At 41.5% G+C, this 21316-nt stretch overlaps 1 protein-coding gene across 2 annotated transcripts; it reads left to right on the forward strand.

Moving 5' to 3' along the window:
• The first annotated feature begins 1202 nt into the window (after nt 1–1202).
• On the forward strand, nt 1203–19479 carry LOC103067082 (alpha-1,6-mannosyl-glycoprotein 4-beta-N-acetylglucosaminyltransferase-like). Of its 2 annotated transcripts, none has more exons than XM_007426055.4 (4): nt 1203–2249; nt 11357–11531; nt 13417–13561; nt 15349–19479. In XM_007426055.4, the coding sequence occupies exons 2-4, from the start codon at nt 11376–11378 to the stop codon at nt 16494–16496; spliced, it is 1449 nt and encodes a 482-aa protein (XP_007426117.1). In that variant the 5' UTR covers nt 1203–2249; nt 11357–11375; the 3' UTR covers nt 16497–19479. The 2 variants fall into 2 exon arrangements, with proteins under 2 accessions (XP_007426117.1, XP_007426116.1); XM_007426054.4 differs by having other exon boundaries at nt 1204–2249; nt 13414–13561.
• The last annotated feature ends 1837 nt before the right edge of the window (nt 19480–21316 follow it).

Below are 21316 nucleotides of genomic sequence, written 5' to 3' on the forward strand. Positions count from 1 at the left end.
GAGTGGCAATCGGTGACCGCAGCATGCTGCTACGGTCACAGATATGAGGATTGATCGCAAAGCTGATTTTCTTTACACAGTCATAACTTCAGTCACCAAATGAGGGAGCCAGTAAGCAAGGACTGCCCATTAAGCAAGGACTACTGTTATGGTCCACACCTTGATGTAAACAAGATGGGGGGCAGTAAAACTCTTATAAGAAAAGCAACAACAAAAAATTCAGCCAAAGGGTAATACACTGGTGTGTTATACAGTATTTGTAAGGGACTTATATTTTGTCTGTATTTCCTACCTACCTATCAAATTCTCTGTGTGACTCCAAGTTTGAAAGAGACTTCCCTCCAAAGAAAGGGGGGGGACCCTAATCAGGCTTGCTTGGTATTAGAAACTTATAATGGAATTTTTGGAAAATGACCAAGGAAATATTTGCAGATTTTGTACCACTTGGAATCTTAATTCCATTTATCTGAGAGTTTAATGGGACTTTGGAGGATTTATCTATGGGATTGAACTAAGACTGGATTAATACATTACACTTGTTTGTTTCAAATCTGGTTTGTTAAGTCATAGTTGGCAACCATAAATCATGGTTACTAATTCCAATCCTTGAGTTCACACATCATGGTAAGCCAGGCTCAAACAAACAAATATATACAGTACTTCACATTCAAAGGGGAAAAGGTGCTCTGGAGCCTACAATGGTGCTGGATCCCAGTTAAAGATGAGTTTAGTTTCAGGGGTTGCCAAACAGAGCTACTTGTGTATCCATGTGCACTTCAGACATATTTTTTCCCTTTGGCTCTGCCCAACCTATCAGTAATGGAGTGGGAACTACCAAGCAGGAAGTCTCAAGAGTTGCGTGCTGGACTGGGATGCTGAATAAAAGAAAAACTTCCTGGAGGAAGGCTTTCATATGGTTGCCCAAACCCCCTACACTTTCCCAGGGAGTCTCTCCCTTAAGCCCCACTGATTTCAGTCCAACTGGACCAGATGAGGTCTGTGCAGATTCAGGAGGTGTGGGGAGAGATGAGAAAAGAGCTGTTGGGGAAAGCGAAATTTGCTGGGACATCAGCGTGAGAGGAGCGGAGGCAGCGAGACTGGTCAGAAGGCTCCTTAGCAAGGGTTGGCCCTTGCAGAAAAGGCTTTCCTATCGCCTTTCCCCACCATTTCTTCTGCCCTTCTCCGCACATTCGAGAAGGGACAAGGAGCAGCCACAGTGCACCCGTTCTTTCAGTGACGGCGCTGGAAGCCCTGCGAGAGGCCGGCTGGAAAAGCCGCTCCAAAGTTGGCGAACAGACAAGAGCAGCAGCGGCGGCGCCCAGACGGGGCTGGAGCGAGGTGGGTCAGAGGCTGGGCCGGCGCTCAACGAGCGGCGGGGATGGATCGTCAGAGCTGGAAAAAGCGGCAGAAGGAAGGCGCGCTTGAGGCACGGGGGGAGCCTCGGGGATCTGCTTCCGCGAGACTACCTCGAAACTGGTTTCCGCGTTTCGATCAACACTTCCTTCGTCAGGCGGACACGGCTGTGCGGATGTTTCGCCAATGGCCCACGGGAACGTTTCCCGTCGAGTGGGTTTTAGTCCGCTGGTGGGCTGCGTGTTCTGGGCCACGGCCAGTGCTAAGTGGAAGTCGCCGCCTCTGCCTCGCCGAGGACGGGGTAGATGAGGAAGGCGGCATCAGAGGCTCGGAAGGCGAAGCTCGGCTCTGTCCCCAGGGAAGTCTCCCCTCGGCTGTCTGAGGCTGGAGCTCAGGGAGAGCGAGGAGAGAACCGGCCCGGCGGAGAACGAACTGCTGCGTCGCGGGAGAGCAGCCGTCAAGGTCTGCCCGCTTTGGGCACGCCGGCGTGCCTCGAAAGTAAGGATGGTCTGGAAGAGATGCCCGTTCCGATGTCGCGCTTAGCCCACGACAGGGTAGGCCGCTCTCTCTTCTGCGCTGAAGTGCACGAGTCTCGCGTGCATTTTCGCTATTTTCTGTTCAAGTCTCTACACGCGTTTCTGGGTCGGCATAACAATTAAATCAAGAAGCGGAGAGGCGAGGCTTGCGCCGGGGCTGGGCTCCTGGGTGAAAACACCGAAGAGCGCTTTCTTCTGTCGCGAGCAAAGCGGTTGCGGTCGAAGTCCTGGGAGGTTCCCCGGAAGGGCGGCGGGCAAACGGTGCATTTTCGGATTGCTCATCGCACGGAGCCGGAGGCACAGATGCGTCGCTGTACTCTGAAGGGGGAAGTTGACTAAATTCAGTTGCAGTTTCTCCAAGTAAGTGAACATTTGTCCTTTTTTAGGTTTCCTAGCTCTACTTCTTTTCCACAATTACAAAAAAGCTCTAAAATACACGTTCTGTTTCTAAATGTGTCAGCTTCCCTTCAACAATTGCTATCTCAGGGTTAAAAATCTCTGGGATGGGGTAGGGCATTTGTTTATCACTAATTGTTTAAACTTTGACTGGGATGCTTAGATCATCAGGGTCAAAGTTACTTTTCTGACACAGAGATAGATATGGGCTTATTCACATACATTCTAAGGAGTGCAAGATAAGTGGCTGACTTGGCATAGATGTCCGGCTGCCTTGATTTATATATTTTCAGTGGACCTGTTAAAGGAGCCCATAAAGGAATTACTTATTATCAGGATCTACTGTTGACTTTGAATGTTGACTCATATAGTTTAGTCAGTCTGGTCAAGTGCTTAGATATAGCACTTGATAAGACACTGATCCTTCTGTCACTGCTCTTTATGAGAAGCTTATTCAGAGCCTACCAAAACTGATTACAAGTTAAAACCATCAATCTTCCAGTTGATCTAAGCAGAACAACTCTGATAGGGACTTTTAGGATATATAAAGCCAGTTCCTCTACTAGGACCGTGGGACTGCTTCTCGAGATTAAAAAAAGTATAAAAACCCTTTTGAAAGATAAAAAGAGGGCAGCCACACAGAATATATAGGGCCAGCTAATTATACCCCCAGAGAGAAATGTATAGACAAATTCTGATTTGTATTGACGGGCAGTGGGCACCCAAAGCCACCTAGTTTGGCATGTCATATTCCAGTGGAAGTCTGGGAGCTCTTTTCCAGATTTTGTTTGCTGGTCTTCAGTGACAGCTTGCACACAATCTAGCAGCTGACTCTCTGTGCAACTGACTTTCAGTCTCCGTTGCAAAAATTGAGGAATCAACCAAATGAAAGGGCTTCCAGTAACAATCTTATTTCAGCTGAAATGCTTAAATCCAATGCTGATGTGAGGGGAGCCATTTCTGGCACTGCTATTTACCTTTATTGTAAAAACAGTCCAATTTTTAAACTATTGAAGCATAAGCAGTCTTTATTTGCATTATAGAATAAATTGTATGATAAACATAAGAACTCAACAATTCACAGTTATCCAAGTTATGCAAAAATAAAATGTTGAAGATAAAGTTTTGGTCAACTTTTTAGCCCCACTGGAAATCTAGCAAAATTGTAGCCTAGTGATACTATTATATTCCCCATTTGGCCTTAGGAAAGCCTTGAAGGTCCAGTATTGCCTTCAATGCTTAGCCTGTAATTAAATAACCAGAGTCAAAGATTATGGTCTTCACTGAAAGACTGAGGACATACAAGTGGTAGTGTTAATGAACAGGCTAATTGCTTTAAGTACCTATGAATAGATATTCATAGGAAAAAATAGGTGCTGGCTGGCTGCTGAATTTCACTGCCTAAAGAAATTTTCATTGCAAGAAAAGAACCAAGCTCAGAGAACCCCAAAGACTCCACAGTTCAACCCTGAGCTACACATATTTGCCTCTATTGTTACCTGGACAGTTATCCTGAGATATATTTTTTTTTTAATAGACAAGGAGACAGGATTGTCACAGTGGCCCTGAAGCCCTTTGTGGTCAAATTGCTGGGCCAGATATTTTATGGAGCTCAATTAGACCTAGATGCAAAGTCCAACTTTGCCTCAGTTGAGTGTATATAACCCATATTTTCAAGAGCTCTGTTTCAAGCAACAGGATGTATGCCTTACGCTGTAGTTTGGCTGGAGTCAAAACTATTGAGAGTTGATGGAAGAGTAAGGCTTTTCATGTTCGGGTACTGGTGGAAATTATAATTTTATCCATCAGTTCTAGCCTCTTCTACTTCAATCAACTTGGGAAAATAAAATTCATACAAAAATACTGTCATAAGGATTATCACCAATGCTTTTGTTATCTTGCCATATGAAAGACTAAACAGCTCCTTGTATCCCAGATGTGTAACTGCAAATTACCTATGCACCCAGTCAGTCTGTTAGTTAAGACCCTGTCTCTGTCTGAATATTCTTAGCATTCTCTAAGGCCAGTACTATTATCTTTCTATCTGCTCTGTTAGAGGGCAATTCAGCAATATAGCATTATGTGTTTGCCCTTGAAGACTGTGCCCAGAATTATTGGACACATCCTCTTTTATTTTTTCTTCATTAAGGTTCTCCATGAAGAATTGTTATTTATTTTATTTATTTATTAAATTTTTACACTGCTCATCTCCCAGCAATTCTGGGCAGTTCACAAATAAAAAATACAAAAAACAATAAAACAGTACAATAATAAAAGCAAGGAACAAAAGATGGTGAAAGCCAGGCAACAACCAAAAGCAAACCCACATTACCTAGAAGGGAGCTTCAGTTACCCTTGCCCAAGGCCTGGGCAAAAAAACAGGTCTTCAGGACCCTCTGAAATACTAGCGGGGGGGGGCATCCAGACCTCGGTGGGAACCTCAGTTTATTTCACTTCTACAACATTTTCCACTCAGAAGCTTGTGATGTTTCTTTCCTCTTATCAGATAACAGATACATAACAAAATAGTCGAATTCTGGGTTTGTGTTTGTAGAATCCATTAGAATTTTCTAATGGAATCTCTGTCTCATTTGTAAATGGGATATTTGTATTATACTTCTGTTACATTTTAAATATGTCTCATGAGGCATGAAAGATGTTTGGACTGTAATAGTTATATTGTGGGGCTCCTCAAATAGCAGTTAACATTGCAAGAGCTGAGTTGTTCTTTTGAAATAGCGACTTGGAAAAGCTGCAGAACAAATCTACAGGGATACATTTTTCAGCCGTCTATGAGTTTAGCCTAAAACTTACACATGATAAAAGAGGTTTTTGTTCAGCCTTAGCAAGTCTCTGTGTATTATTCCTTCTGGTTTGTTTGTTTGTTTTAATCAAAGTATAAGCCTGAACGTGTGTATTTAGTATAAGTCCAATTCCACTGAGCAGAAGTTACTCCCAGATAAATCCAGAGAATCTGTTCCAATCTGGCGGCAGGCCTGGTGTTCAACAATTGCTGCCTTGACCAGCCCCTGAGATCAGTTGTATCAGGAAACAGGCAGGGAGGGTGAGATTCAGTTGCTCCTCTTAGAACCTGCAGTAGCTTTCCTCTACCCTGCATTACGGTATCTTCTTAAACAGGCTGAGTTCTGGGCTGAGTACTGGAGCTGCTGCTTAGTAGTCAGTCTATTCCTATTGGATGGCTAATTCCAGAACACGGTGCGGTTGGCCTATTGTTATGTCTCTCCCCAGTGTCTGCATGAAACCACTAGGATATGTTTTGTTGCATATTTTTAATGGGCTGGCAGTAGAAAGGATGAAAAAAAAATGCTGATGTTCAAATCCATTTGAACATCAGCATTTGGCAAGATGGTAAGCAAAGCAATATGTGATATTGAGTTGGTATAATAAGGATATTGCCCTAATGTGTGTATGAAGATTTTTATTATGAATGCATTGTTTTTCTGAATATTTTAATGTTGCTTTTGGCAAAAGCTATAAGAAAATATTAAGGTTTAATTATGATTATAGGAAGATGTCCAACCATTAATGTATTTAATCTTAGAAATACAACAAGGCTTGAGACAGCCCAAGGCAATGTGATGAAGCTTCTGGAGATTTCCTCTTTCTCTTTATTGCTGGTGATGGAGAATCAATCAATCATAGTAGAAGTAATATACTAATTTAAAATAAATTCTCAGAGTGTGAATAGCAAGCAGCTGAGCCAATCAGGTGCCACTTTTGGGGGGCATATGGCCACCGAGGATTGGAAGAGGGTAGGTCTGTAACTCTTCCAATATATAGTGGTACCTCGGGTCACAAATGCTTCTGTTCATGACCAGTTTGGGTCACGAACTGCATCGTTCGCAAAATTTTGCTTCCGTCTGCGAACTCCGCATCAGGTGACGAACAGGATCCGCGGCCATTTTCCCTGCTGTGACATGTGGTCGTGGCTTCCTGTAGGGAGGGGGACTCTCCCTCCAAGCAATAACCGCCTCCCCACCCGCCTTCCTGTCCTCCACGCCAGAAGTCGCCTCGAGCAAGGTTAGCGTTCTCTCTCTTCGTACTGCACTGTACTGTATTTTGTTTCATATTTTTGTGTTTTTTTTAAAAAAATACATATGGTTCAGAACGGATTAACCGTATTTACATTGAACCTTATGGGAAAATTTGATTCGGGTCGCAACCAATTCGGGTCGCGACCAGAGTCGCGGAACGAATTAAGTTCGTGAACCGAGGTACCACTGTACTTTCAGGCTGCATGTCAACATAAATGTCATCTGAATTCAACTTCTTGCTACTTACACTTCAAGAAATTCCTTTTAAATGACAGTCCGAGGCTGAAATCTTGATCATCTGGGGTGCAGCAGCATGCTATTGCTCCCTATTTATAGGGATTCTTTGAAGGTTCTTCAGACTGTGGGGCCTCCAGCTTAAACCTTGTGATGCAGATGTAGCAGTATCAGTGTCTAGCTCAGTTTTCTTGATATTGACAAGCAACAGTAGCTTTTACAGTTTCAGCAGGTGCTGACCATGTCTGGGTTAAAAGTCAAGAAGGGTTGGACCTGGCTAGTACTTTGATGGATGACCACCAGAATGTCAGGGCTTCATATCAGAATATGGCAATTAAACTCTTCCTACTCTGCATTCCTAAGCAGGCCCATGCAATTTAGAATGGTACATTTATTGCAGAGAATTAGGAAGCTATGCATAAAAATAAGTTATCTGCCTAACAGCAACCCAGAATCCTGCCTTCTATGTAAGTTGTTTACATCCCATGCCTCTTCTTCCCACCTTTGTGAATCAATAGCCATGTTATTGCTCATTTCCTTTTCTTTGAAGGTTTCTACTATATATCCCTTACTTACAAAATGGCTTGCTTTGGTGTGAGAGTCAGAGATTCTTGCCTTAGCTTCAACACTTACTCAAAGAATTCCAGGGATATTGGGTAGACTGGGAAGTCAAAAACCTTCCCAGAAAGGGAGGAAAGATGGCAATAAGACAGTACACTTCATAAACAGCTCCTCTTTAATAAAGCTTAGAGAAAGACCTTCACCTGAGGGAGGATAAAAAAAGGCAAGTTTTCTGTTCCATAAAGCAGACTCCCAAGAGCCAATAAATCATGGAGGCCTGCTGGATCAAGGGCAGCTTTATCTAATTAGTCCCTTCTAGAGAAGCAGTCAGATGGACTTTCTGTCTCTTGCTTCAGAGAATGGAACTATACGCAGTCTAAATGAAGTTCAGAGTTCTATTACATTGCTATAACCTCTGTAGAAACTCTTAAGACTCTCTTCTCAATATCTGACAAGGAATTCCAAAAAAAATGCCTCTTCTGCTTCCATATCTCTAACTTATCCGTCAGATGCCTTACATTCTATTTCTTCCTAGCATTTTTCCTGCAGGAACAAAGTCCACTTTTTTTTTTCAGACCAATGTTCATCCATTGATTGCAACAGGAATTGACTAACCAGCTTGTCTTCCAAGCCTGACATTGTGGGCTGAGAAAGAGTGACTGGCCCAAAGTCACCCAGCCAGCTTTCATGCCTAAGGCGGGTCTAGAACTCACAGTCTCCTGGATTCTAGCCTGGAGCCTTAACCACTAGACCAAACTGGCTCTTACACTCTCCTGCCTTTCATCCTCCTGTCAGGAAAAAGAGGCGATGCGCTATGCCACTAATTCAGTTTGTGACTCAGGTAAGATCCCTTCCGCTTCATCTTATCTTTATGATTGCCCCATAGCCTGCAAGAAGAAAAATTCCACTTTGCTCATTGACTTGACAGTGGCTGATCCTGAATCAGGCAGACACCTTCCCACTTCTAACATAGCCGTCTCTGACTCTTTTAGTAATAAATGTATCACTGTCTGCCCAGCCGATCAAATGTCTAGCTAGACCCCCACAAATGGCCTATCAGAGCTCCTTACTAGAAACTCCACAACACCACTGGATTCCTCTTTTGCACTCGCAGAGTTACCTTTAGCTTGTGACCCCCATTTTCACCAAGATGTTTGCCTGGCTTTATGGACCTGATTTTACAGACAGGATACTGTATCTGGGATGAGAATCTTCTCTTGTTACTGATGATACTTCAGGTATCTCTAATATCTCCCCCAGCCCTGAGACTAAGCATGGCTGGCTGGGGAATTCTGGGAGTTGAAGTCCACTCATCTTAAAGTGGCCAAGTTTGGACAACACTGCCTTAAGCTAATGATCACTTGCTTTAAGGAATATGTCAGTCCAAAATTTACTCCTTCTTAAAAGACAACATAATTATTATTCTTAAGAAAAGATAAACTTTGAAAGAGACACACATCCATTCTCAGTCCAGGAATCCAACTCTTTTCTGGCAAACAATTTCATCATAGTCAGTACCTTTCACTCCCTGACCCTTCTTTGTCATTCCTGCTTCTGTTTGGAAGGACCAATTCTATATTCTTTTGAGGAGTCCTTCTCCCTGATATGGGACTGGATTTTGAAAGAACTTTTTATGGCCTGTCGTGTCAAGCTTTGAGATCACTAGCTTAGTCAAACAACTAAGGTTAAAGCACCAGGCAGCAATTTCATCATTGTGGAACTCTATAATAATTTGGACTGGTGGGCCCCATCATGCCCTCTCTTTTTGTCTTTATTGATAACTAGACAACCGATGACCCATTGGGTAATCATTTTAGAGATACTTGCTTACCTAAACAGAGAAACAGAATGACCCAGGGCGAAAAAGCAGTTGGAGTAGGAGTAACTTGTGACTTGCTTGTGGCTTCTCCATTGACTTTGCTTGTGGGAAGTTGTCAGGGAGTGTCAGAAATCAATCCTTCCTTCCTCCCTCCCCCCCTCCCTTCCTAATATACTATAGGCTTGTGCCATTTGCCCTCCCCTCATGACCCTCAGGAAAACCCCCATGAAGCCGCCTCCTCAACTGACCCACAGAACTGCCTGCCACTTTGCTGGGGGGAGGTGGAACAAAGGGAGCCGTGGACCATGAGGAATACTGCATCCCTACTTCCCTTTCCACCATGTCCCCAAGGGCCCCCTCACTCAAAGAGGGCTCACCTGTCAACCGCTGGCACCCCCCAGCCACCCCTACCTTGCCAGCAGGCACCCAAGTTGTTCCCTCATCCTTCCCTCAACACCCACCACTGTTAAGAAATTTCAGACTTTGGCCTTGGTTCCAAAGCAGTCAATCGCCACTCTCCCGTTGGGCCTTGCCACCAGCCAATTGGGCACAGGGGCCAGAGGGAGGCGAGAAAAAAGTCGGGGATGCCTGCCTGCCTGCCTGCCTGCCTTTTTCTCCCTCCATTTGCACATATAATATAGGCTTGTGCAATTTGCCCTCCCCTCCTGACTCTCAGGAGAACCCCGGTGAATAATACTCTTCCTCCTCCTCCTCAGCTGACCAGCAGAACTGCCTGCCACTTTGGGGGGAGGTGGAACAAAGGGAGCTGTGGACCATAAGGAAAACTGCACCCCCATTCCCCATTCTGGCATGTCCCCAAGGGCCCCTCCCTTGAGGGAGGAAGAAGGCTCACCCATCAACCACTGGGACCCCCTCCAGCCAGCCCTATCTTGCCAGCAGGCATCCAAGTCACTCCCTCATCTCAATGCCTACCACTGTTAAAAGATTTCAGATTTCTGCCTCATTTCTAAAGCAGCCAATCGCCACTCGCCCATCAGGCCTTGTCACCAGCTGATTGGGTACAGGGGACAAAGGGAGGTGGGAAGGAGGTTGGGAATACACCTTTTGAGGTACCTTGGTTCAAAAATTGTTGCCCTATCACACACCATTTTGCCCAGTTGAAGGTTACAGACATGAAAGTTTTAGTAGTATATAGATAGGGTTAAGATTCTACCTGACTAGAGTCTAGCCCTGGTAATTCCTACACACAGAAAGGGAGTAGAGATATATCTACTGAGTATTGTCCCATAACCCTCCTTAGTACAGTCAGCAAACTGTATGCTAGACATTTCTATAAATCACTAGTCTGGATTACAACTGAGAATGTCTTGGCTAAAGAACAGGCAGGCTTTTAAGCAGGCCATTCCCTTTAATTCTACAACATTTAGTAGAGATGTACACCCTCAGAGCACATTCAGTGTTTTTTGTGGCCATTTTCTGCACAGTGTTTAACATTGGGCACAAATAATAACTGCAAAGATGTTGGAAATGTGCAAGTAATGTCTATGGAAACTTCCAAAACAAGGAAGTGGGGGGAAAGGAATAATAGTGCAAGTAGCCAGAAGAACAGAATGTTATGGGGAGGTATGATTTCTAATTTGGAAGGGTTGTCAGACAGAAAAAAAACCACATTTATTAGCTAGCCAATGGATAAGAAAAGCACAGCAGTAGATTTCAACTGAACATGTGGAGAAATGTGTTAGGATTCCAACTTCTAGCCAATTCTGAGCCTTCCAACTCTAACATTATGTGATATCCAATAGGCAGGATTAGATTAAAGGTATTATGAGCTGAGAGGACTGGTAATTTGGAATCTCACTAGCAGAGCCATTTTTTCAAGAGTTCCCCAGTAAAATATACTTATGACTAAATCTCCTGACATACCCTTCTTTGTAAAGCTGAGACCTCCTACCAAGGCCTTCTCCCTTCAGGGCAGCGTTAGATTTTAGAGCTTGCCAAGGCATGGCAATCAATCTCTAGAAACTCAATAAACATTCAGGAGCTAGCAGCATAAGAGGCAAGGACCAGGCTTGGATAAATAATCTGCTTTTATTGTAGATGCAAGAAGCCCTTGTATTTTTGAAGGAAATATGTTGGCAGCTTCTCAGTAGCCTTCTTGGCACTTCCACTAATATCAAACTGCCTGACAAGGTTGTCAGTAAAATCTCATGTTTGACTCTTGAGTCATTTTTACATTTCCCAACCTCTTTATTAATTGTACTTTTTATACAACTTGTAAAGATATGCATTTCCATATACAACTGACTGATGTTAAGCTCTTAGAACCTGATACAGCTTCAGTAGATTTGTTAGCTATAAAATTAGCGTCTGACGCAGGCATGACTGTGGTGTGTAGGGACACTGAGGAGATGCTTATGATACTGCTCTTAATTCTTTTCCAGATGACAGGGTGAGAACTGAATGCCTGCAGATCCACTAGCTTCTGGCACATGCCTTCCCAAAGTGTTAGTTGTCATGAGGTGTTCCCTGAAACGTTCACTTGCAGCAGCCATTTCTCTCCTTGTGTTCCTGCTCATCATTAATCTGGCTTCTTGGCCCCATGAAGATCTTGAGCTGGTGAGTGTAACTTAACACATTTGCTCCATATGAGAAAGAAAAAAGAAAGAAAAGAAAAGCTATCACATCCATTCTATTGAGTTCTTGCTCTGTTAGAAGTCCCAAAATTCCTTCATAAGTTTTGAGTATTTCATAGAAACTGTTTTAACTAAATTACGTTCTCTCTCGGATTCAAGTTCTCTCTTTATTTTCATGCTGATTATCCACTGTATGGGGATAGAGATAAGCAGCCTAGAAATTAGCAGCGCCTTGTTAAAACTTTTTTTGGCAGAAGATCAAGCAGAATGTCAATGCCAATCAGTACAAAGGAATAAATGATGGAATTGACAATTTGCTGCCTGGCGTTCTCTGGACACTCTGCTGCTGAGGTCATGAAAGCACAATGTAGGGCTGTACTGTTTTCTTAAGGCCCTGGCGTTCCATCCAGTTTGTTGCCACTACGGGAAGACAGGTCTCTATCCATTTCTTTGAAGTCCATATATAACATATATATTATTTCATTTTTACTTAATCTCTTAACTCTTAAAAAAAATAATTACACTAATTGTGCACTATCATTACCCTAAAATCCAGTTTTTTAACTAAAAAGTGTGTCACAAAAATTGTATGTATGTGTATGCCTTCAAGTCAGTTTTTGACTCCTGGCAACTGCATGGATAAGTCCCTGCAATTTTCTTGGCAAGGCTTTTCAGAAGTGGTTTGCCATTGCCTGCTTCTTAGGGCTGAGAGAGAAAGACTGGCCCAAGGTCACCCAGTTGGCTTCATGCCTAAGGTGGGACTAGAACACACAGTCTCTTGGTTTCTAACCTAACACCTTAACCACTACACCAAACTGGCTCCACCAAAAATTGAAGATGCAAAAATCCAATCAGCAATTTAGTCTAAAAAATGCAAATCTAGTTGGTTCTCTTAAAAAATATGGACTGAATGAAATTCTCAAGCACATCTACCTTCTACCTTACCATGGCAGGAGAAACTGTTTACAATCAGAGGGTGAAGCAGTGACAAATATCACCACTCATAGGGACTTCTAATTCCCTATTAGGTACTGCAATACCATATTAAAATAAATCTCCAGTTCTTAAGAAGAGTGTTCTTATTCCACATATCTGACTAGCCTGATAAAGGAGTCTTGCAGTTACATAGCCACCAATCTGATATTTTATTGGATTACATGGAGGAGGAGTTAGCTGTATTCAATGGGATGGAAAGCAGTTTTTCCTTTATCTAAAATGAAGCACTCCTGCAGAATGCAACGAAAAGCATCATCACAGTGCACATCCTATGAATCCTGTCTCCCCATTTCAGGACTTGGAGGTATTGGGGGTACACAGAAAGAAGGGAAACATTGGCCTGTAGTTCTGTTTTATTTGTAGGGTAGGATGGACAGGTGCCAATGTGAAGTTTTCAATTTATTAAGATTTGTCCTTCCTCAGCCTAATTTTAGATAATTATTTTTCCCCCAAGCAGGCAGAAATGAAAGCATAGAAAATTTTGATTGGTACCAAGTATGTCTCCACTCCACAAAGAAAAAGAAGCAGCAGACACAATTCTAGTCCTGGATGTTCAGAGTGAACCAATGTCCTTGTTCTCCAGATAATCACATGAGTTACTCTTTATTTAAAAATAAGTTATGTCCTTAAGATTTATTAAACTTTTGGAAGCTCAAAGGATTTTTTATGTGTCACTGTTGGCCGTATTTAGTTTCCAAATCCAAAGGCACAGATCTATCTAATTTTCTTATCAGAAAAATAATTGTAATAATGCTTGTGATAATGGAAGATGATGACAAGACCCTGCTTTATTGACATCATTTCATAGAGATAGAGAGCTACTGCACTAAATTGGTGAAAGTTTATTATTATTGCCTGTTTCTGCACAGAAGAATGTTCAGAACTGGGCTCGATCAGTGGGTGTGCACGAAATTGTGGCTGACTGGACTTTATATAGCCTTCAAACAGTTACCAATACCACGAACGTCCTGAATATCTCTTACCGCTACCTTGCTGGCATGGCGCCACTCCAGAAAAGTGAGTACCAGCAAAAGGCAGATCAAATAGAGTCAGAACTATTTAGATGTGGGCCCCGAAATCCATGGACCCGCTTAGAAGTTCAGTTTCTGTTTAAAGCTGTTTAACAGAAATGGCATAATGGACTGAATAGCTATAAAGATAAGTAGAATCTATTTTAGGACAGCCAAACAGGCAGGCCTTTGTGATGGCTAAGATCTCTAAAGCAAAAACAGATATCTGTTCCTGCCTTTAATCCAAAAACTACTCCAAGAGAATAGTAGGCTTCATACCCTTTTATTTCTGTAGACAGGACAACTACATAGCTTTTCTGCCCAGTGATAGCTTCATACTGCCACCCAGTGGTGTAATAGAGTTGGAGGAGCAGAGTGTATAACCACAGATCTTTCCAAATAGAGAAGGAATGGGGCTGTTGCTATTGCTCAGGTCCTCTTCTCATTCCCTGTGGTTTCAAGGCAGAGGATGCAGTTGGCTGGTGCATCTCATTTCCAGCTCAGTGGTTCTTTTGCTAATTTGTCTCCCCTGTCTCCTATAGCAATCATAATGTTGGTTATATCTCAGAATAGTTAAGGAGAAGAATGGTTGCAAGCAGAGGAACAGGGCCTGTACTAAAAGTTATATTCCCCCCCCCTTTTTTTTTTGGTGCCTTCAAGTCAGTCTTGACTCCTGGAGACTGCCTGAACAAGTCCCTGCAGTTTTCTTGGCAACATTTTTGGAAGTGGTTTGCCATTGCCTCCTTCCCAGGGCTGAGAGAGAGTGACTGGCCCAAAGTCACCCAGCTGGCTTTGTGCCTAAGGCGGGACTGGAACAGTCTCCTGATTTCTAGCCTAGTGCCTTGACCACTACACCAAACTGGCTCTCTTATACCTTTCCTGCTGCCTAAGAAATGTAAAAGAAGCAGGGGATGATCTCTGATTTAAGATGGATCAGCAGTACTTCTGGGCTGTGTGTCTGTGTTGTGGGTACCTAGCTAAATAAGCCTTTATGTAGCCATTGCCTACTTGCTGATGGAAACAAGAATGAAGCAGCTATTGATCCTTGGTCAACTTCATCCTCCCCTATCTTTCTGCTCCATGCTTTATTGTACTTTGATTGTGAAGAGGTGACTTTTCCTTCTCTGTTTCTGACTTGACTTTACCAGAAAATTATTGGTCTATAAACTCAGTGAAATTTTTCAAGGCATTTTAAGGAAATGCACAGATGTTCCAGGTGGCTATAATTATTTTTTCTTGGAATATTCAAAGGATACAAAGGCAAAACATGACCTAACATGTTTGAAATTAACTGATTTATTATACTGCAGAATTCTTGTTTCTGTTAAGTGCCCAGGCTTTCCAATCAGGTATCTATCATGTATAGATAGGTTCATTGGAAAGGCTGAATTAGGCAATCAAATTCCTTTAGCAATGCCTTAGTAAGAACAAAATAAAATCTCTGCTGCATAAAATAAAGTTTTTTTGAAAACACACGAAGGCAGTTATCTCTCCCTTTCTGTTAATTGCCTCCTACCTCTGGACATGGAATTTGTCTAATATTTTAAAATCACTAGAACTAGAGTTGTTACCACCTCTTGTAGTAATTTCCATCAGTGCAAAATTCCTTTTCTTAGTTTGTTCTGAACCATTCTGTCATTTTTATTTAGTGACCTGAATTTCTTGTCAATTGATGTATGTACCATCTATAGAAGAATGAAAATATGCGTTGAGTGGATAGGTACATGATTCTTGATACCCTGGGTAGTGGGGCTCAAACTTACAAGGTGTATAAGGTTTTCCTTTTTATTGCAGAGTTTCTGACATTAGGGCTGTGTTCTGTCAAGCGGAAGCGAGAGAGCTATCTCCTGGAAACCCTGACTTCCATCTTTAAGCAATCTTCTCAAGAAGAACTGAAGGAAATGGTGGTAGTGGTACATTTAACAGATCCAGACCAGGAGTGGAATTCTCAAATGGTGCAGCAAATTGCCACGAGGTTTCCTGCTCAACTCCTTCAGAGATACCTAGTGGTTATCCACACCCCTCTTGAGTATTACCCTCCCTTGGAAGGCCTAAAAAGGAATTTTAATGATGCTGAGGATCGTGTACGCTTTCGATCAAAACAGAATGTTGATTATGCTTACCTTGTGAATTTTGCAGCCAACCTCTCCACCTACTACCTCATGATTGAGGATGATGTCCATTGCTCCAAATACTTCTTCACAGTAATCAGAAGAAATCTGGCATCCCAGAAGGGCACCTCTTGGGTCACTCTGGAGTTTTCCAAACTTGGTTACATTGCCAAGCTCTACCACTCTAGTGACCTCCCCCGGCTAGCTCGGTTCCTCATGCTCTTTTACCAAGAGATGCCTTGCGATTGGCTTTTTGTGCATTTCCGTCTCCTGCTTACGCAAAAGGAGGAAATTCGTTTCAAGCCATCCCTCTTCCAGCACATTGGCCGCTACTCCTCCTTCCAGGGCACGCTAAACAGGCTGAAAGATGAAGACTTTGAAGAGGATCTCTCTGAACTCCCTGACAATCCCCCAGCAGATATAGTAACAGATATTGTAACATTTAAGAATTATAAACCCAGTAAGGCTTATAGTAGTGTGGAAGGCTACTTCTGGGGCAAGGCCCCTTCTGCTGGCAACTCCTTTACAGTTATCTTTAAGCAAGCTGTCTCCATCTTCCGTATCCAGATCCATACAGGCTCTCAGCAACACCCGGAAAGCTATCTCCAGGAAGGACTTGTGGCACTGGGCACTCAGAAATTGCATACATGGAGACCAGGTTGTACCAACTATATCCCCATTGGGTACTTTGACCAAGGAAACTTTGATAAGCAGAACCTAGAGAGTAGTACATCCTCTGACCCTGAGTGTGTGCACATTGTGGTAACTAAGAATCAGAGTGAGTCGCTAATCATAAATAGCATAAGCATCTGGATAAAGCCTAAACCCTGACCATGTGACTGATCAGGATCCCTCACAGTATATGACCATTGCTCGTGGATAGATCCTTTCTGGATATAAGAATCCAACATGCAGTGGAAAAAGCCAGTTCTGTGTTCTCAGTCACTGTGATGAGATGTTTGTGATCTGTCCATCTATTCTTAGAGTATAAGAGCCCACCAAGAATGTTCTTCAAAAATGGCTACAATTTGCATTATCTTCTGCTTGTCAGGGACCCTCCTTCCCCAGTTGGTGTTATGCAGAGTGCAGCTATAATCACAGTTCATGCCAAAAATATACACCAGCGTTAGAGAGATTTAAAGAATGCAATGTCCTTATCTTGTTCTCCAAAGAAATCCAGCCAGAAAGTATAAAATATCTGGTTGTTCACTGAGAAAAATAAAAACTACATAAAATACAAGTTTCATACAAAACATAGAAAAAATCACTTCTTCTCATATATGTGGCAGCCAAGACTTATCCACTACACAAGTTTAACAAAGTCTCTAGCCAAAAACTCTCAGAGAAGAGGTACACTACTTGGTTATTAGTTACTACTACATAACCTATAAAACTGATTACATGATGGCTAAAATTCTACTGAGCAGTGAGACATGTAATCCTCACACTTTATTGACACTATGCACCACCCCTTGAGTAACTAGCATACAAACGCCGATAGGTGGCAGTAAATAGCAGTATACGTGCAAACTAACAAAAATAACTGCAGATGGCCTGACTTTTTAGCCACAACAATGTTTGAAGATAGCGAGGTGCATTTCTTCCCATGAGAAAATCCTAACAGTTGGGTGTTCCCTATTTCCTACCTAGGTTATTTTGCACCCAACTTCCTTTTCATTCTCCCCTCAACAGGAGAGTTTTGTAACTCCATATGGAGAAACAACATAAGATAGGATGCTGAAATAAGCCCAGCTGGTAGTGTTAGGAACCAACTGTGTTTCAAAAAGAACTTCCCATGTTTCTGCTATCCAAACTTAGTATCCCAGGAGGAAAATGTTTATTTTATTTGTGGTCAGAGACCAAATTTAAAAAAAAAAAAATGCACATAGAACAAGTAGAATATATAGAATTGAATAAGGTATATGCATAAATCAAACAAAAATAATAAAATAATAAGGCAGTAGCTAACATTAAAAAACTACCATTCTAATCCCCTAAACTACAGATGGCTGATCTAGACTGGAGCCCATTGGCTTTTGATGACAATTGCAATGGACCAGACCCTAGCAACTTTGACATTTTTGTGGAAATATCCTCCAGTAAGAACTGCACAATCTTGGACTCAGTCCAGAGCCCACATCTGGCAAGGGTAGGAAGCAGTAAGATAGATCACCAGTCCTAATCAAGTGGTCAGTGCTGAATCTGAGCATATGCGTGGCAATCTAGAAAGGGAATGTTATGGAGCTGCCCCTCCATTGGGTTCATGGGTCATTTCAGTGTAAATGCATTTTTGTTTAATGGGGAAAGTATCTTTAAAGGGTAGTTTGGAAAGATGAAGATGATGTGATAAAAGTTCCCTGAAGCATTATTTGTAACTTTAGATCTGTTAACTTCTAAGTCAACATCAAGGACGTGTTCTTTGACTTCAGAGATATCTTGCTCCAGACCCATCATTGTTATTGCTTAAAATGAACTGAGAAGCCACAGAAAGAAAAATGATTGGATGTGTGTGTGTGTTTTCAATAAGGAATTAAATATAACTATAAGAGCAAGCAGGGCCAATGAATCACTTCCATAGTTTTCATCCTTGCAACATGGCCCTGAAAATGACAGTATAACAAGTAATGCCAGTGAGTAACTAACTGTTTATCATAATTAGATGAAGTAATTTTTTACAGAAGTGCAATCTTTTTTCTAAAGCCATAGGAACAATATCTTGCACTTCAGCACTGCTGGACAAATATTTATTTTTAGATATTTTTAACAAAATGTGTCCAGTCACACATTTAATGAATCTTTCTAATTTAAAATTATAATTGTGTAATATATTTTACATAAAATGCTGACTGATGAATGTACTTAAACTACTATCACATAATCTAATGTAGCTTTTCCCAACCTTGGTCCTCCAGAACTCATATCATTCTGTAGGGGGAAGAGGGAATGGCCTTGAAGGACAGGAGGAAGAGCTGCTACTTAGACAATGGTCAGACAAAAGGGGCTTGAGCCTGAGTCAAGAAAGTAACTTGAGAAAATATCTCATACAAGTTCCTCCCTAGTTCACATAGAGGGAGGGAGGGGAAACATATTTAGACTTGCAAGGTTCTGTGGTATAGCTTTACAATAAAGTAGTATTGCCCTACATGGCATTGGTTTCTTGGTCAGATCTACCTTATAGGGCTGACACATCCCTAGACAGCTTGGCCTATGACCATACTTGCTTGTGGAGACAGATGTTGTAAATCCAATATATCTGTTGGCTCAAGAACTGTAAAAGGCATTTCCAGCCTAGCATAAGGTGTAATATTGTCATCTGGAATGTAAATTTACTCTCTGGTCCAAGCTCAAAGCAAGGCAGCTGAACCAACTTACTGAGGAGCTAAGTTTTCTATAACTCTTTTTACAGCAGAGTCAATTGACCCAACCTTAAGTTGCAGGCATTCTACTGAGCACTTTGAAGTCTCCATTTTACTCAGCTTTTCTAACTTTCTTTAAACAAACACACCTGGAACCATTTAACAACAGTTCCGATCTCTCTATAGGATTACAAAATCCTCATGGACAGAGAGTTTGCATCCATATTTTTAAAAACCATTGCAGATTTACAAGAAATCATTGTACAGTAAATTGATTGCCATTGGGACATTTATTCTGAATTTCAGTGCTTGGATTTCTCTTTTTTTTATTATATAATTTTGTTGTCTGTACTCAGTTCTCAGGCATATTTGAATGAAAATATAACCAAATATTTATAGATACAGATTTTCCATGTTAGCTATATAAACTGTAACATAAAATAAAACTGTAATCCATGCCTCATTCCTCATTCTTAGCTAGATAATATGAGTAACTATTGCAACTTGCTTTGGTTAAGTTATACTATCTGCTTCTGAATTTTTTTGCCTGGTTAATATAAACCAAACTTTCTAATCCACTTGGAATAAGATGACATTGTTCTCTAAATCTCAGAAGTATATTTCTTTCTTGCTGTTGCATAACTAGGAAATTTTTAGAGTGGCCAGGTGACTTCCCATGTGGGCAATTAACACGCAGATAGATGTATCCTAAAGAAAAGTTAAGGCAACAATAAGCTATGCTGCTTGTATCAAAATGTGTAATGCAGCTTTTGCAGAGGGCTGAAAATGAGGATCTGTGTAACTGAGAAGAGTCTCTCTGGAAGAATTTGCACAACATATTAGCATATAGTTTGGATTGTACATTCATATTCATCACATTATCCCCTTTCAGGTAAGTAATGTTATGCAGAGTGAAGGAAAGGAATAAGAAATAATATGCCAAAGAAATTAAAGGAATGAGGTGTATCTGAATCAGAATACAGAATATACTTAAAGCTGAAGAGTGTGGACAAGTCATAGAAAGTAGGACTGTACAATGCATTGGATTGGATTCCAAAAATTTGCTTCAGAGCTCAAAGGACTTCTTGTCAGCAAGTCATTGAAGCAGCCATATCTTTTCCCAGGATCACATGGCCATTGCTGGGCGACTTTTAAAGCAGCCACACAATTCTGGAGACAGATGTGACCACTTATGAGTTGCCAACAGGTGCTGCATCTGCAGTCTCACGCAACTTTTCAGCATCAAATTTGAATGCACAAATGCAACTGAAAACTATTAATGAAACGGGTGGAGCTTGAGAGTTGGTGTAAGTCTCACACTGAACAGATCTCATAGAAAACTACTTGTTTGGAAACACACAAAGAGGATGAGAAGTGCCGCTGGTTTCCAGAGTAAGACAATTCCTAAGACATAGAGAACATCTCAGAGAAGAGAAAAGTGAAATTCTCAAACTTAAGAGATCCAATGTCAGAAAAGGTACCTTGTGCCAGACACGACTCAGTTGCTTCACATATGTTTTGCCACTGTTGAAACTACTCTTAAGTACAAGTAAAAGAAGTTATTCTCTGATTGGTAGTTCTCACTCAGTCACAAATGCATACAACTGAACATTTGCCTCCCTATACTCATCCTCCTGCTTGATGTTTTCTATTTATGGAATTCTTACAGAGCTTGGGAAAGATTGCAAAACCTGCCAGCTTTAATATTCTTTTTGAAGACTAAGCTGAAAATTCATACATAACATATACCATGGGAACAAGTCCAAATACCAGTTGGGGACATCTGCTTTGGATTTGTGCCTCAACTACCAATACTCATAGACCTTAACTGAGGGAGCCAGCATTTACTTTGCTGTTCTTTTTGCTGCAGTTTTTATTTTATTTCATTTTGTTACTGTGTTCTCATTATAATAATAAAATTTTGATGTTGTGAGCCATTTCAGAAAGCATAATACCGAGGGAGAGTACAACATTTAAATAATGTATTGGTTAGGGAGGCCCCTTCTTTTTTACAGAAACTTCCTTTCCCTCCATTTTTACAAAACATAGATTCCTAGAATGTTACCATTTACATTTATACATAATATTTCTCAAGAGTCTGTTTTCTGGAAACAGGCCTTTACAGGTTAATTGCCAATGTATTTCTAAGATCACTGCTTTCGGTTTAATTTCAGCTGCAGGCAGAAATTCCTTCTCATGCACAAATGCCTTTTAGAAACTGATTGCCAAGGCTAGCTCCAGCCTTGATCTTATACAGAGATGCAATATTCTTATTATCTGTACAGGAAACAATGA

The sequence above is a fragment of the Python bivittatus genome, unplaced genomic scaffold (assembly GCF_059951505.1).
Source record: "Python bivittatus isolate LINGU-HERP-01145 unplaced genomic scaffold, Pbiv_v1 ctg000700_np1212, whole genome shotgun sequence".
Classification (NCBI taxonomy): domain Eukaryota; kingdom Metazoa; phylum Chordata; class Lepidosauria; order Squamata; family Pythonidae; genus Python; species Python bivittatus.